Consider the following 16,530-nt stretch of genomic DNA (forward strand, 5'->3'; position numbering starts at 1 on the left):
GGTTGGGTTGATTTAATGATTTTGGCCTTACAAGGAAGTCCATCATGCATGACTTTTTAGGGATTTTGTTTTATTTCGTTTTACTACATTTCTTCTGTGGAATTGGAAAAATTATATTAGGGTTAATTTTGTTCCTCCAAAATTTAGTTCAGAAGAAATCCGGAGTTCTTGTATTTCTTATTTCCGACGTTTTCCCTTTTTTCAATAATTATTTTTATTTTGTAAAAATCAATATAATAATGTGAAGAAGTAGTTGAATTATCAAAATTATGTATAAAGACTGAAATATGGTAACATAAAAAACAAAGCAATGAACTACGAAATAGTATTTCCATTTCGACTTTGTAAAAACGAAGAGAGTTTATTTTGAGCCCAGATACTTTGGATTCATCTTCAATTCAGATATTGTGGATGGAGACCCACTCCGTCGAAGACCTCATCATTGCACGGCCAAGGGTTATTACAGTCGCGTATAAATAAAAAGTGAAGTAGCATTAAAGGCTCAATGTGGGATTGCAGTCCATGCAAAATCAACCATTTTGAAAAGCCCAAGGACTATTTCCCACCCTAGGTTTGCTGTAAAAGACAAAATATTTATAGAGTTTAAAAAACTTAAATATTTACTCATATTTAAATTTTCATTAAATATAAAGATAAAAATAACAATATAATTTTAATAATAATATTTAAAAAATACAATTTTATCTCATTATCCTTAAAGTTTTGAAAACTAATAATTTTACTTTACCCTAAAGTTTTTAATTTTTGAAAAATTATATTTTTCCCTTAAACTTAGGTTTTTTTGCTTAACCTCTCCAACTCCCCACGACTGTCTCTTTCCACCCTAAACCCGACCACCACCTTCATCATTGTCTCTCTCATCTCTTGTCATGTCGTCAAGTCCATATGAAGGGACAAAGAAGGAAGACATTTATCGTTCAAATTTGGATAACAAAACATTATCTTTCGTGGTCCAGACAAAGGTTTTGTCCTTTATCGTCACTAGAGAAAAAGCTGTTGGGAGAGAGAGGTCATCGTTCATTAGATTAGTTGGTCAGATTTGTTTTCCAAACCCTAGGGGGAAAAGTAAATTTTTTAAAACTTAATCTTGGAGAAAATTATTAGTTTTTCAAACCAAAGAGACAAAATGAGATATAATTTTATTTATTTTAATATTACTGGTAAAATGATTATTTTACCCTTAATTTTAATTAAAAATTATTAGATGTATAAAAATAGACTAAATTTTAGGTGGATATTTAGATTTTTGAAATCTCACAAGTTTGTATTTGTGTTTGTACCAAACCGAATGTAGGAAATAGTCCATTGGTCTTTTGAAATAAAAAATCTTGAGAGATGAAAAAGTTTTAATGCTATCAACATCAGCGCATAGAGCCAATTTTTTAGATGGATGAGATTAAACATATACCTTTAGGGGTGTTTAGTTAGCAGACATTCAAGATTACTCTTGATAATTTATTTTTTATTATTTATATTATTTTATTTAATTTATAAGTAATAAAAAATTTCAGTAATGTTCTATTACCAATGGTGATGTGACAAGTAATATACGAGGTAATCTAATTACCATCTCCTCCTTACATATTACAAGATTATCAAGATAATTTTTATTTTATTATAACTATATCTTTATTTATTAATTTTTTCAAGAAAAATAATTTCATTTTCAATTAATATAACAAATAACATAAAAAAATATTTTAGAATAATTGTACCCAAAGGTATTTAATTAAAATAATATACTAGTATTCTTTTATTACCCCTGACTAAATACAATAATTATTTATACCAACTCAGTTTATCAAATTTTATTAAATATAATAATAATTTATACCCAATAATTCTCAAGATAATATATGTTCAAGATAATTTTCTAATTTTAATAGTAAAATATTCCTCAAACCAAACGCTCCTTAATACAATCCCAACTTATTTTAAAAAAAATAGACCTCAATCAAAAAAATTTAAGGGAGAGTGATGCCATTCAAAAGCCATGCTTTATGTATTAAGCCATAAATTAAAAAGATAAATTTATAATGCAAAATTATCTTCCGATAAAGTTATTATAAATGAAGAAATAAAAAAATTTAATGAAAATTAATAAGAAATAAATATAATATTTAGTTATGGGGGAAGAAATAAAGAGACCAATACAAAAGAAGTTTTAACTTCATTTGAATAATATTTCTTTTCTATTTCTTTTTTCGTTATGTGTTGCATACTGTGAAAGATATAGTTTGAAAAAAAAAAAAAAGTTGACTTATTCCCATCCAAGGTTTAGTGGAAACCTATTAATTAATAAAAACCTAAATATCTACTAATTTGTTAAATTTTATTGTTATTGTCAAAGGTAAAATTACCATTTAATAAAAATATTTTAAAAACTATAAATTTATCATATTTTCTCCTAAGTTTAAAAATCTAATGATTTTTCTTTACCCAAAATTTGAAAAATAAACATTTCTCCCCTAAGATTTTTCCAACCATGTTGTCGGCGGTTGGAGATGGTGACAGACACATTCTCTCTCTCTTTCGACTTCTATGTCAATATTGTTTTATTCCCAACCATCCCTGACCAATGAAAGCGATTGATGAAGATGACTTTTTGTTTTTGTTAAAGACAAAGATGAATCCTCATCTTCGTTGTGATGGAGAAGAGAGCCTTCATTGGTCAATGATGGTCGAAGATGGACCAAGATGGAGAGAGAACTTGACCATTGTCGTCTTTGGTCATCGGTAGTGATAATTGAAAAAACCTTAAAGGAATATGTTTATTTTTTAAACTTTAAATGAAAGAAATTTGTTAGATTATTAAATTTAGGGGAGAGGGGAGAGAAATATAATTAATTTTTAGTTTTTTGAATATTTTTTAAATAATAATTTTACCCTTAATAGTAATAGCAAAATTTTATAGATTAGTGCATGTTTAAGTTTTTAAAAATTAATGGGTGTGAGTTTGAGCTCACACTAGACCTTGGGTGGGAATAAGTCTTTTGGTCAAAAAATACTTACAAATTTTAGCCATCAGTTTTGCATTGGTTCTTAATTGAGAAGTGATGCGTCGAGATAGCAAAAAAGAAGTGGAAAGAAAAATCGATTTAAAAATAAAGAATAATACCAGAATCAATTGGAGTGTCCTTAGAAGTTTTTAAATTTAAAAATAAGGTTTATTTAAAAATAGAGTGATGCTAGATTTTACTTGTACATCAATAATCACTACTAATATCTAAAAAATTATTGGAAAATATTGTTTCAAGAATGTAATTTTATTAAATATATTTTTTGAAAATTATGAAATCGGGTCTTTACTCGTGAAAATTAAAATGTGACTTACTTTGATATTGTCGGAGCGCATAACAAAAGCATTTATATAAAAAATTAAAAAATATTTTATTTAACTATGGTGAGTACTCTTTTGTTTTCTTTCCCTCCCCAAATCATGGCTGCCTGATCTAAAAGTAACGAAGATCAGTTAAACCAGTCAAACACAATTCAAATATGTTTGTTTGGGTTTGACTGTCAGTTTTTTCAACATTTTAGGATATCATTTGGAAGAAAATTTAGAATAAAATGAATCGAGGGTGGAAACATTTTTTCTGGAAAAAAAAAAAAATTTTATAGGTAAAAAGTTTACAAAGTACAAGAGACATATCCTAGGTAATGATCAAACGATCAAACATGATTGCCCAAAAGTCAAAACCTTCCCCTATACAAAGGTAGTGCTAATACAAGAGCAAAAGAAAATAAACGATGGAAATCCGCCTTATACTAAAATCAAACAACAAAATATTAAATACTAGAGGTTAATAAAACTGATAGATATTAAAAATTTAAAAAAAAAAGTTAAGATTTGAATCTTTGCTATGTTTATTAAACTTTGATTTATTCAATTTTATTTAAAGACATTTTCCTAAATCTAGGGTGGAAAATAGTATGACCTCTTTTAAAATTTAGATTTTTACTTCGTTCATATTTAAATTATAAACCATAAAGAATAGGTCAATAATTAATTAAAAAATGTTATATTTTAGAAATTAGTTTTAATATTGTACTCTACTTGTTGAGCGTAAATTGGAATATTTTAAATTATTAGAAGTATTTGTTGTAAATAATTCAAACCATTAAACTTTTAAGTGTTTTAATGATAACAAAACCAAGTAAAAATAACTAATTTTATTTAAGATATGGCTTAAATCATAACTAAATGGACAACTTGTAAAAAATGCAGATACAAAGCATATGTTGTAATGTGCGCTCGTACTTAGTGTAAAATCTAATTGTACATGAAAATGAATAGAACTGTGCACATTCCTATTTACAACTATGTAATTTTGGACTCCATCAGATAAGCCATGTACTCTTGTGCATGACTGTTGCATGCCCATACATGATATTTTCAGGCCATCAAAGAGGAATGGCTTCCTGTGCACAAAGTCCTTGTGCAATTCCAAGCAAAAGTCAATGCAGGCTATAGTCAATGTTTTATCCATGCCCATGCATAGAAAGTTGCATGTTTGTGCATCAACCGTGTGTGTTGTCAAAGTCAAGTCAAGCTCCTTCAAAGTCAAATTTCCTTGCACACACATTCATCTAGAACATTCATGCATGAGTATCTTTCACATAAGAAGTTACGACAAAAATTTCTTGTACATGTTGATGTCGTCTATTAAAGACTAAGTCAAAGCAAAGTCAATGCACACCCATACAAAGAGGTTGAGTGCCTGTCCGTAAGCATAAATTCAACCATACATATCATCATTCAAGGTAAACATTCTTGGCTCTAAATTTCTCAAAGGCTTTTTCATAGAAAGCTATATACAATCGTGTATGACATATACATGCCTATACAAATGTTTAGCATAAGAAAGAATTTGATTGTTGGGAGGTCAGACCGAGATTAATTTCATTTGAAAAGTATATTTTGTGGTTAGGTCAGCCTGTGCACCTAATGTGTAGCTTGTACATCACTATTTTTCAAGTGAAACAGGTCATTTTCATATGTCAATGGCTACTTCTTCAAACCCCATGACTATTTCAAGTTTTTCAATACTAATTGCCTATATACATTCAAGTTATTTTGTGTTGGAAAATGATATACAACTTGTTTGTATCATCTGTACCATTCTTCTTCTCTAAAAAAGCCTTAATTAGTCTCTCACTAAGCTTAGAATCATATTTTTGAGAGAAAACTTGTACTAAAATTTGTGTAATCAGCCTTATAAAGATATTTCACATTCACAATTCATTTCTTATCATATTGTAAGTGAAATTTAGAACTTTATTGTACTTGAGTGAAGTCATATATAAACTTGTGTAAAAGTTTGATTGATTCTAGAGGAACTTCAAGCTTGTTGTTTCAAGAAGTAGATGTTGGAGGTTTGAGAGAGAAAACTCTGAACCATTATAAACATTAAACAATTTTTTACTCTAGAATTTTATTTTGCTCTTATAAATACTATTGTTGATTTTATAAATTGTGTTTAATTTTGTAGAAGATCCTATTCACCTTTCCAAGGATCATATTAGCCATTAAAATGTTTTCACAAACTATTAATCATATTTTATGGAACAATGTTTTCGAACTTAGATTAGCTTTGACCTGGTTAAGGTTGGTCCTTGGGTTGATTGGTTCAATTGATTGGGCAAATTGATGAAATCAACATAGCTTAATTAAAATTTTAAAATAAGATATATAATATTGACTTCAACATGATAGTCAGATTGGTTTAACTTAACGTTAAATTGTGACCTAACACGACTCACCTGATTCAATACCAAATTAATATGATCCAATAGCTATAATGGGTTTCAACAATTACCCAAACCAGAGTTGTCATAATACCCAATCTAACTAGTCAATCCGCTTTGAGTTTTAAAACAATGACATGAAAATACTTTTTTTTTTTCAATATATTTTATAAATAAAAATTTGTATGATCAGAATATACAATTAGCCCTCTATTTACACGGTAAGGTTATATCTGGCAGCATTTATTCTTTATTTTAAAATTTTTTATTATTTGACAGTCCATAATTTATTAAGATTGATTCAAATATTAGATAATTTACTAAAATTGATTAAAAATATTTTATGATCAAAGTTCAAATTAAAAATAATTTTTTTTCTGATAATCTTTTTTCTTCGAGATGAAATTGATTTTGTTTGTTGTTAATAGGATTGTATATAATAGTGCAGTAAATAAATTGGTGTTTAATTACATATATTTTATAGAAAACTAAAAAAATAAAGAAATTGGAAAATATGTATTTGAAAGAAAAACTATTTGAGATTTTCAAGATATATATATATATATATATATATATATATATATATATATATATATATATATATGTTCCTAACACATTTTTTTTTTTACACAACTATTTAACAAATCCTTATCCATTGATTCAAATGCCATCCAATGACTTAAAAAAAAAAAAATTAGTGGGAGTTATAATAATTCTATAACTTCTAATTTGGATTATCTATAATTGACGAATAATAATTATTTATAAATTAGTGCTAAAACATTTTGTTTTGCAATTGTTTGACTCAAAATAGATACTCAATGAGAGGGAAAAAAAAAATCAAAGTAAATATGCAAAATAAAAACATTACAGCTTAATATCCTGGGAAATGAACCAAGGAAATGGAAAAAAAGGATTCAAATATGGCGTTCTATTTCCTTGAAGGAAATTATAACAAATTTTCTGACCTCATGAGAATGGTCTTGTATCAAGCTTAATCCATTTATTCATATTTAAGTTTCCAAAGAAATCCTTCAAACATCACAAAGACAACAAAATTATACAAGTTCAAATTATATAATCTCGTCATTAGTCTTCAGAACATTATTTTATGCAAATACCAGAATAATTAGTATCTTGAGTAGTTCCAAATAACACAATAGGGACGACAACAACATAGATACTTGAAAAATGATATCTTAGTTATAAAATAATTTATACTAAGATACCATTTACAGATTTCTGATCATCTTCAGCAGCTCACCTAAGTACAGCAAGAAATAATTAATTAGAAGAAGAAGAAGCATGAAAATGAATATATATATATTTATGCAGTGGAGTAATGAAAATTACCCGAGATGGAGCAATTTCTTATCTGGGTGAGAGTAGGCAGTTTCAGTATTGTCAATCATGGTTGGATTGAAGAAATTCCGAGAAGCTAATGCATGAATTGCATTCAGCTCCGGTCCACCCACCATGTTATTTGCTTGCTGAAACCTCTCCACTTCTGCAATCTGAAACTCAGAAAAAAAACAAATTGTGTAAGTTACCTATATAATATATGTATTACAGATCAAAATCCATAGATTATTAGTTTCAGTATCATCAAAATTTGCGTACCTTTGTACGAAGAAACACGCTCTCATTTTCAAGCTCAATCTCCTAAAAGAAACGGGAAATGTGTAGCACATCAATTCGTTCTTAAGATGTTAGTAACAATAATAAATTTTTCCAAAGCGATATGTAATGCGTACCCTTTTCTGGAAGTACTCAATTTCGGCTAGCAACATCTCATGCTGATGCAGCAATGAGGAATATAAGTAGAAAATTGAAACAAAATAACCAAGGGATTATGTACAGTAAGGTATGGTGGAATAAAAAATGGGGATAAGAAATAGTAGCTTAATAATGAATGATGAGTAACCAAGTGTAGGAGACTTAGAAGGCTTATAATTTCCATCCCATCAAAAGAAAAATGATACCTTCTTGGACCTGATTCTTGTAAGCCCTCGCTCAAGCCTATTCTCAAGCTGCTTCAGCTCCTTCACGGTTAAAGTGTTCAAGGAATCCCCCATCAAGTGCCTACAAAGAAATGAGCCCAATATATCTTTTATTCTAAGATTAATCAAGAAGCTTAGTTAGAATATTTCTTTTCTAAGTCTGTCAAAACTCTGTTAAGAACATATATAAAATTAATTACTCTTGAAGATATATTTAGTTATAATTTTAAGTAGAATTTCTTTTGGCCTTGTATTGCTTCTAGAACATATGCCATTAAGATTATGCATTACCTGTTGGAGTTCTGTAGCATCTGAATTTGCTGTCGAAGCTTTGCTGATTCCTGCTGGTAATACTGTATATTCATTGGTTACATGAACAGAAAGAGTGCAACATTATTGAGTTTTTTTTTTTTTTAAAATAATAATTTGACATTATATTTACATAGAAACAACTGAATTACCTGAGCATTGATCTCTATAACAGATCCTGAATTCAAGTTGTCTGAGGAGGCCTTCTTGTACCTTTCAATAGTTGACCTTATGCTATATGCAAAGCACAAATAAGTTTCTAAACATTAAGCAAAATGGCAAAAGAAACTTACTGAAGATACCAAATAATCTTCTTCAATTCATACATACTTGATTTTCAGGAAAAGTAAAATGAAATTTAATCCAAGAAACATAAAAACTGTAGAGTAATTTGCGTAAAATGAAGGGAACGAGACTTGAAAAAATAAATTAGAATATGAATTTTGTATTGTCAATCCATTAACTTGTATAATTTACAACTAAACTCATCATATGCCAACTTAATTTCTACAAGCCAGGAATTATATATTATGCTGAAATATGAAAATATGGGATTCTATGAATACACACGTGTATTAAAATTGTCACCCTTTTTGCTTTTCTTATTTGTCATCAGAATCTGCAAACTCGGGATGGAAAAAATACACAGTTTGAAATTTCCAGTTACTTACAGAGTGAAGATATCTGACAGAAGAGATGGATATGATCTAGAAAGGAAATTAATTGAACAAGAAAGATATGAGAAACTTATAAAGCTTAAACTAGAAAGAAAAAACGGAATACTCAAGATTTTATAATTGGCAAAAGAGGAAAGCTTCAGAATTACTTCAGGAAACTATTATACACTGCAACTATTTCATTATTGTCTCCTGGGACATGTATTTACATCTTTCCTTTTCATATTTACATTTAATTTTTGTACGTTTTGTCATGAAAGCATATATGGAAATCTTGTTTTAGTTTCAGCCTTTGAGCTAGCTCCTTCATGACTGGAACCAAAAAAAAAAAGGTTTTTCAAAATTGATAGAGGCTGTTAAGTTTATTTCACTAACGAGATAGAAGCAAAATATAGAAAAGAATTTCTAAGCTAAAAATGTAAATATACAATCAAACAAACTCATCATAACTGCCTATGAAGAGAAAGAAAGAAATCAATATATCCATAAATGATCCAACTGCTGCAGTATGGACTGCAGAAGGTTAATATTTTTTAACATTATGACATCAAGAAGGAAAAATGTAAAAACCATATTCACTAAGATCAAAATGCTTTAATTGGTAAGACAAATCTTTGAAGATTCCATCAAAATTTAGTTCTTTCTGTTATTATTAAGTTGTCTAACATTCTTATAACTTACTGCAAATTATGAAGTGATCAATGAGTTTACTGTGAAATGGTGGATCAATTATTAATCTTTTCTGCAAATGTTATGATAAAGAGTTTGACAGATACGAGGATAGTAGATTAATCTTCACGCGCTGGCATTCACTTCTTAATTTCTAAATAAAGAAACCCTACATGATTGAAGTTTTATTTTTCTAAAACATTACTCAACTTACATAACAGAAGAAAGAGAAGGGTTCATTGGAAATATTGAACATATCCGTCAGAAGATCGACCTAGATGAGAAACCAAATAGAAATTGCACCTAGAGAATATATATTTCATAGACAATATAACATAAAATGTTAATTAGTAATTGCAGCCTTATATTTTTCTACACAGATTCTCACGTATCACAACCTAAAATGGAACAAAGAAGTTATATTTTTATGTTGGAGAAGGATATGAAAGGAACCCAATTATAGTGATGATTTGCCATCCATGGGTCTAAGGCTAAAGAGAAAAGAACTTCAAGTAGTTTTTTGTGTGAGAGATCTTATTAATCTAATAATGCACTTTGCTGTTAGGTGATTCAATCTATTTAATGCAAGAAGCCTTGAAGAAATCACTTGGTTCTAGATCGAAGACTTTGAAACACAAGTATTAAAATTTTTCTAAAATCATAAAGTCAAACGGACAAACTTTTATTTTTCTAATAATATAATGTTAAAAATATAAAGGGTTTTAAATAAAAACCCTTCAACATTTGGAAGAGCTGATATAATCAAAGCACAATCTCGGTCTTACTGTATAAATCAATTCAAGATCAACACACTGTTCTGCAAGTTCTAGCTAATTAAAGTCAAATACGCTAATAATTATTTTCCTACAAAAGGAATATTGGCTTGACTTCTCATCAGAATCTTCATATTTTTTCCTTTTGTTTTTAACTCAGAAATAGCTCATCCGAACGTTAAGCAGACATGGATCTATGAAAAAAAAAATATTTATCCCAAAAACAAAACTTCAATAGCTAGAAATGAATTCGCAGACACAAAATGAGATGTAAAAACTCGAAGTGAGAAGAATTATGAAGATTGTGACCATGAAGAGATGAGATAAGAACATTAATTACTTGCTGTTGGAGTACTCGTAGAGGCGGCCGCGGCTGGAGAAGACAATGAGCGCCACTTCAGCTTCGCAGAGAATTGAAAGTTCATAGGCCTTTTTCAACAACCCATTCCTCCTCTTGCAGAAGGTCACTTGGCGGTTTGTTGTGTTCTCAATCCTCTTGATCTCAATTTTTCCTCTCCCCATCTCTACAGAAGCAGAGAGCGTAATTTATTATATAAACCTTGGAGTACTTATTCATGAATCGTTCTTTCAATATAATTAACATTGAATGCTCAGAGAAATTAATATATCATGTTAAAATTGACACAAACATATATCTTCTTCATGGGTTACATCTAACAAAATTAGTAAAGAGGCAACTTAAGCAGAACCTTTTGAAACAAAAATAAGTAAGCCTACTACAAGATCTAAATTACTTGCATAAAATTTTGAAAAGTTGTTTCTTTGGACTTGATTATTCCATGAAAGACAAATATTCTTCCTCTACCATCTCTACTTTAACAGAAAGCATATTACATAGAGACTTGGAGTACTTATTAATCAAAATTTCTTTCAATATATTTATATATAATGATAAAGATCATCCAAAATTAGTAAAGAGGAAACTGAAGTAGAACAATTGAAACAAAAATTCATAAACTTAGTAAAAGATCTAAACTACCCTTGAAATAAAAATACCTCATAATGCGATGAGGGTTTTATTAAGTTATGGGAAAAAGTATAGAATCATGATAATTGCCAAATATATATAAAAAAAAAAAATCAGAAGATCTGAAATATTATAAGTACCCTTTGATCGAAAGAGAAGAATTGTTTCAAGATGTGAGAACAAAAGATCAAAAGAAAGGAAACGTTGCCAAGAGTGAAGAGATCCACAAGAAAAAGTTCATAATGAGAGAGAAGGATATGTTGTTTGACAATAAGAAAACATTGATGGATATGAAGACAAAATCTCAAAGTTTGAGGTTTTCATAAAGTTCATCTTTTTTTGCAAGATCTAATGTTTAAGTTATAGCAAATAAGAATTATTGCTTCAAAATATAAGGAGAAAAGAAAGAAAACGCTGGCAAAAGATACAGAACAAAGAGTTCAAACTAAAAGAGGACACGAAGAATAATTAATAACGCAAGAAAAGTCCATAACTTGCTGTCGATAGAAAAAAAATTTACAGTTAAATGCACAAGATTTTGTGGTCATGTGTCTTTCTCTTTGTGTATGGCTAAACCTTAAATATGAAGAAGCTTTATCATATTTTTGTGCAAGAAACACAGATCGGATCAGCTTAGAGAAACTGAAGAAGAAGGACAACGTTTCATAATTTAACTTCAGAAATATACAGGCTTTTGATGAGGAAAAAGCACACACACACACACACACACACAAAAACCTTGTATGAACAAAAGAAAATAAAATAAAAACAAATCAGTAGTGAGTTGAAAATTTTGAGAAAAATGATGTCTTTTCATGTATAAGAAAAAAAAAAACAAAAACTAAAGACGTTTCTCTGCAAGAGATCTAAGTTTAGAGATCTCAATGCTTCAGAAACCATGCATGGTTTAGAAAAAAAAATATTTGTAAGGCCAGTTTATAAATAGTATAAATATAACATATAGATTCGTCGAGATCTGTTTTGAATAATTAATTTCTTTAACAAGATGAAAAAAAAAAAAATACAAGAAAAACAATAAACACTCATTGACAAACCTGAGTTTTGGCCACAATCCGGCAACTCTCAGCTTTCGGAAAATTTGGAATCCCAAAGAAAACAAAATGCGTAGACTTTGTTCAATTAACACTCTCTAACCTATTTATAGAGATGAAGTGTAAGAAAGAGTTTTAAAGGAAGAGTTGTAAAGAGATGGAAAGAGAAAGAGACTGGTTGAAAACGACATGCAAATTTTTATTTATTTTTTTAAAACTCAGCTAATTAAACAGCTAATTTTCTTTCTGTATTCTGCAATGCCTATTTATTTCACTCTTCTTTTCCTTTATTTCTTTTACTAATTTGCGCACCTAGAGAATCTATGAAATGTAGCGTTATGCTCCCATAGATATTTGATCTCACAATACTGATTAATTTATGAATTGGGAAAAAAACTTGTATGCATTATATGCATATGAGTGTATATTTCATACATCAAATGCCTAGGGATTCATATATGCTGGAAGATTCTATCAGCTGAATAATGAAATTATGTTTAAAACCAGAGGTAAGTAAATGCTTTCCACGTACTTGTGCGCTGCTAGAGTTATTTTGATTTTGAAGTTAAGAGGGTGTTTAAAGTGGTATGCAAGTATCCTTTTTAAGTTTCATTATACTCGGTTGATCTCAGTTTATAAACAAAACCATCATAATGTTTTTACGCAATAAATTGAACAAGAATGTTGCCTATCTTAACGAGGATAAGATTACATATTTTCTCAAGATCGCAATTACTACATATGATAAGATTGATATCATAAGTCGACACATAGGAGAGATATTGGCAGATAGTGCTTGGACTGCACATCTTCAAGACGCATCGACATGACGTGGGATAACATGGCTGCTTCCCGACACAGTTTGTGTTGGCATTTTGAGTTAGTCTACCAACATCATCTCATGACTTCAGTAGTATTCGTTGTTGAAGAGTGATTCAAAGCTATTTATTAAATGAAGACAAATAAGTTTATTATTATTATTTTTTGTTTAGGTTGAAAGAGTCCACAATGTGATTTGTTTATGTGTTCCTAATTTTAAGTTGACTTGCTATTATGAAAATTTTGTGAAGAGTGGGAAATGTGGTTTAGAAAAATTACTTTAGCGGGCTGCTTGTGTAAGTCTATAAAAGATGTATCATTTCATTAATTTAATCTAGTGTGTTAAAAGGTCTCATTGTTCACATTTATTTGGTTTTATCTTTCTTCTCCAAGTACAACATTCTCGGTGTCAAAACTTTGTTTTAGTCTTTGATTAGGCAAACAAAGCAAGACTCAAATGGCAACAAACAAAATTTCAACCGTCTTACAACCCAAACTACGTACCCATCCACAATGGTGAAAAATATGAGTTTTTGTGAAATACCCAAAATTTTGGTCAAGAGGTAAATTGTGCTTTGGTAGAAAGGTCAAGCTAAAATATTCTTTTGTGAAAACTTATGAGGTTATGTAAAATTGTGTACAAGTATGGGTTTAAGATGTAAATTGCCATTAATTCATTAAATAAAGCCATTTAGGCTTTCTTCTTCATTTGAGAAAGAAAATGATGTAGTCGAGTAAGAGAGAAAAGAGAAGAGAAGGAGAAAGAAACAGGAAAAAAAAAAAAAGAAAAAAAAGAAGAAGAAGAAGAAAGAGAAGAAGGAATTGATAAGAAAGAAAATAGGATAGGGTATCCATCTTTACTCATTTTAGCTTTAGGGTTTAAATTGACTATTCAAATTGGGGATTTTCAAAATTCTAACTATGTTGCTTTCATAACAAACTTTTAACTATATTTTTAATTTATGTAAATTTTATAGTTTTTAATTTAAAATCCTTGACAAAATAATGTCATAGATGTTATGGAAATCTCTTTACAAATCAACAGAACTTTCATGTATGTTGTTGATTCTGGTTGTGGGTAGTTGTAGAGTTGAAGTTCACTTAAATCCAGTATTTTGTATTATTGTAATTTGTAATGTTAAATTAATTAATGTTGTATGTGTGGCTGCAAAGCCGAAGTGGTTCAATTCAATTTTAGTTTGATTGAAATTACTAAAATATAAATTATTGATATTTCGTATAGTTGTAAAGCTGAAAAATTACTTAATTTATTCCTATGTATAATTGATATCACTGAAGACTAAATTATTGATGTCGTGTGTAGCTATAGAGCTGAAAAATTTACTAAATTTAGTCTTGTGTATGACTGAAATTACTTAATGTGAATTTATTGACGTTGTGTGTAGCTATAAAGTTGAAGGAAATCTTAATTCAATGATGAATATGGCTATATTGTTGATTGTCACCTAGTTTGGTGTTGTAGATAACTGTAGAGTTGAATATAGTTAATTTAGTATGGTGTGGCTATGGTGGTTGCTTGAAGATGATTATTCTTGAATTCTATTATTGAGTTATTGTATTATGAATATGGCATTATGAGATAGTATCGTTAAAATATTCTTTGCCAATGCATATAATGTGATTAGTGTTTTGTCTGAACAATATCTTATGCTAGGTATGACAAATTTAGGCGTTTTGCCTACATAATATCTCATGCTAGGTATGATAGATTTATGTGTTCAACCTGCATAATATTTTATGCTAGGTATGATAGATTTAGGTATTTTGACTTCATAATGTCTGATATTAGGTATGCCATATTTAAGTGTTTTGTTTGCACAATATCTCATGCCATGTATAACATATTTGAGTGCTCTGCTTACGCAATATCTCATTCTAGATATGACAGATTTAAGTGTTCTATCTATATAGTATTTTATACCGGGTATGACAAATTTGAGTCTTTTACTCAAGTGAGATTATAACATGCTGGGTATAATAGTTTTTCCTTGCTTTGTTTGTGTGGGGACACCTACCAAGTATTACAGATTTTTCCTTAAAAATACTAGTAGTGGTGAACAGTTCAAGTTATTATTTAGTGAGAGGTTCAAAAATAAATAAATAAGTGCACAAGTTATTGATAATAAGATCTTTTGTTTAAACATGATATTCCCTAAGTATATTTTATTACTCGTGTGACACTTGTTCCTTTAAATTTAATTCAGAATATTTTAGTATGCATACAAACCTTTGTCAATCTCGTTGTCATGAGTATGTTATAAAATTAAAATCTAGAAGTGGTTATAAACTTGGTTTAGTTGCAATTACAATTTAAATTTTTATTGGGAGGTTATATTCATTTTTTAGTAAGAATTTTCAATAGTTAGTTCAAGTACAATATTTATTGATAAATCTTAATTATTAGCAATAAATGATTTTATTTCAGTGGTGATGGTTTTCAAATTCCTTCTTTAGAAATTTAACATCTTTGGGTTGGTTAATATATTATAAACTGTTATATATTTCTTTACAGATATGCATTCAAATATTTTAGAAATGTTTTTTAAACTGCCCACTCATTGAGCTTTTAGCTTACCTTTATAAAAATTTTTCCCTCTAAGACATCTTTAGGACTGTGCCAAACAGTGATTTCACTCGAGGTTGTGCCATAACATAACATCTGTAGTAGGTATCTCATTTTTCATATGTCTATATGGATCCTTTTGAGAAACTCTTTGTAAATGTTGAAAGGGTGGAGGCCTAACAAAAAAAATTTATCCTCATGATTTTTTAATGCATTCAGGATTTTTTTTTTGTGTAAATATAGTAAGGTCGAAGGCCTAGACATGATGTTCTAATTAAATGTTTTATGGTAGTTGTAGAATCAATTTTTCAAACAGTTTTACATATGCATTTTGACCTCCGAAATCCCATAAGAGTGATATAATGTTATGAGATTAGAAGGTTGGGACATATCCTATCAACTTAGTATCAAAGTTTAGGTTTTAGATTTTACGGGCATTTCATGAAGCATACACATTAGTTTGTTCTAAAGTGAATTTAATTGCATTTTGTAGACATTAACATGAGATGACATGACTAACCTTGCATGAGACCTATTAGAGATTTATCAACTTCTGAAGTTACAAAAGGGGAACATAGGCCTCGAGATAAAGTAATAGGAGAATCGGTTGCCCATGGACTAGTTTCTCAAGTATCACTTGTAGACTTAATTTCACATAGTCCTAATGTTAGGGGTTGAACCAATAGTTAAGCCGAATATGAAACTCTAACCAATGAGATTAATGTGGAACAAACTATTAGTAGGTTGGCTTAGTTAGTCACTAGAGTGGCTCAAAATCAGGTTAAAGTGCGACAAGAGAGTGTCAACACCATTGAATGGGCAAGGAAACTAAGAGTAAAAACTTTTGATAGAACTAGAGGTAATAGAGTGCTTGGACACTTAGAAATTAT

The 16,530-nt window shown here is 29.2% G+C and overlaps 1 protein-coding gene across 1 annotated transcript; it reads right to left on the bottom strand.

Annotated features, from left to right (window-relative positions):
- Nucleotides 1–6,752: 6,752 nt before the first annotated feature.
- On the bottom strand, nt 6,753–12,394 carry LOC123229055 (agamous-like MADS-box protein AGL11). Its single transcript, XM_044654624.1, has 9 exons — nt 12,241–12,394; nt 10,538–10,721; nt 8,231–8,312; nt 8,061–8,122; nt 7,752–7,851; nt 7,524–7,565; nt 7,390–7,431; nt 7,123–7,283; nt 6,753–7,033 (listed from the first exon to the last, which is right to left on the bottom strand). Exons 2-9 carry the CDS (start codon nt 10,717–10,719, stop codon nt 7,030–7,032), a joined length of 675 nt encoding a protein of 224 aa, XP_044510559.1. The 5' UTR covers nt 10,720–10,721; nt 12,241–12,394; the 3' UTR covers nt 6,753–7,029.
- Between the last annotated feature and the right edge of the window lie 4,136 nt (nt 12,395–16,530).

The sequence above is a fragment of the Mangifera indica genome, chromosome 11 (assembly GCF_011075055.1).
Source record: "Mangifera indica cultivar Alphonso chromosome 11, CATAS_Mindica_2.1, whole genome shotgun sequence".
NCBI lineage: Eukaryota > Viridiplantae > Streptophyta > Magnoliopsida > Sapindales > Anacardiaceae > Mangifera > Mangifera indica.

Bases quoted from the DNA above. Each gene is read 5' to 3' on its own strand.
- LOC123229055 (XM_044654624.1), bottom strand. From the start codon at position 10,719: ATGGGGAGAGGAAAAATTGAGATCAAGAGGATTGAGAACACAACAAAC. The intron at 7,432-7,523 runs GTACGCATTACA...CGTTTCTTTTAG, and splicing joins TTGAGTACTTCCAGAAAAGG to GAGATTGAGCTTGAAAATGA. The intron at 7,284-7,389 runs GTACGCAAATTT...TCTGAGTTTCAG, and splicing joins GCGTGTTTCTTCGTACAAAG to ATTGCAGAAGTGGAGAGGTT.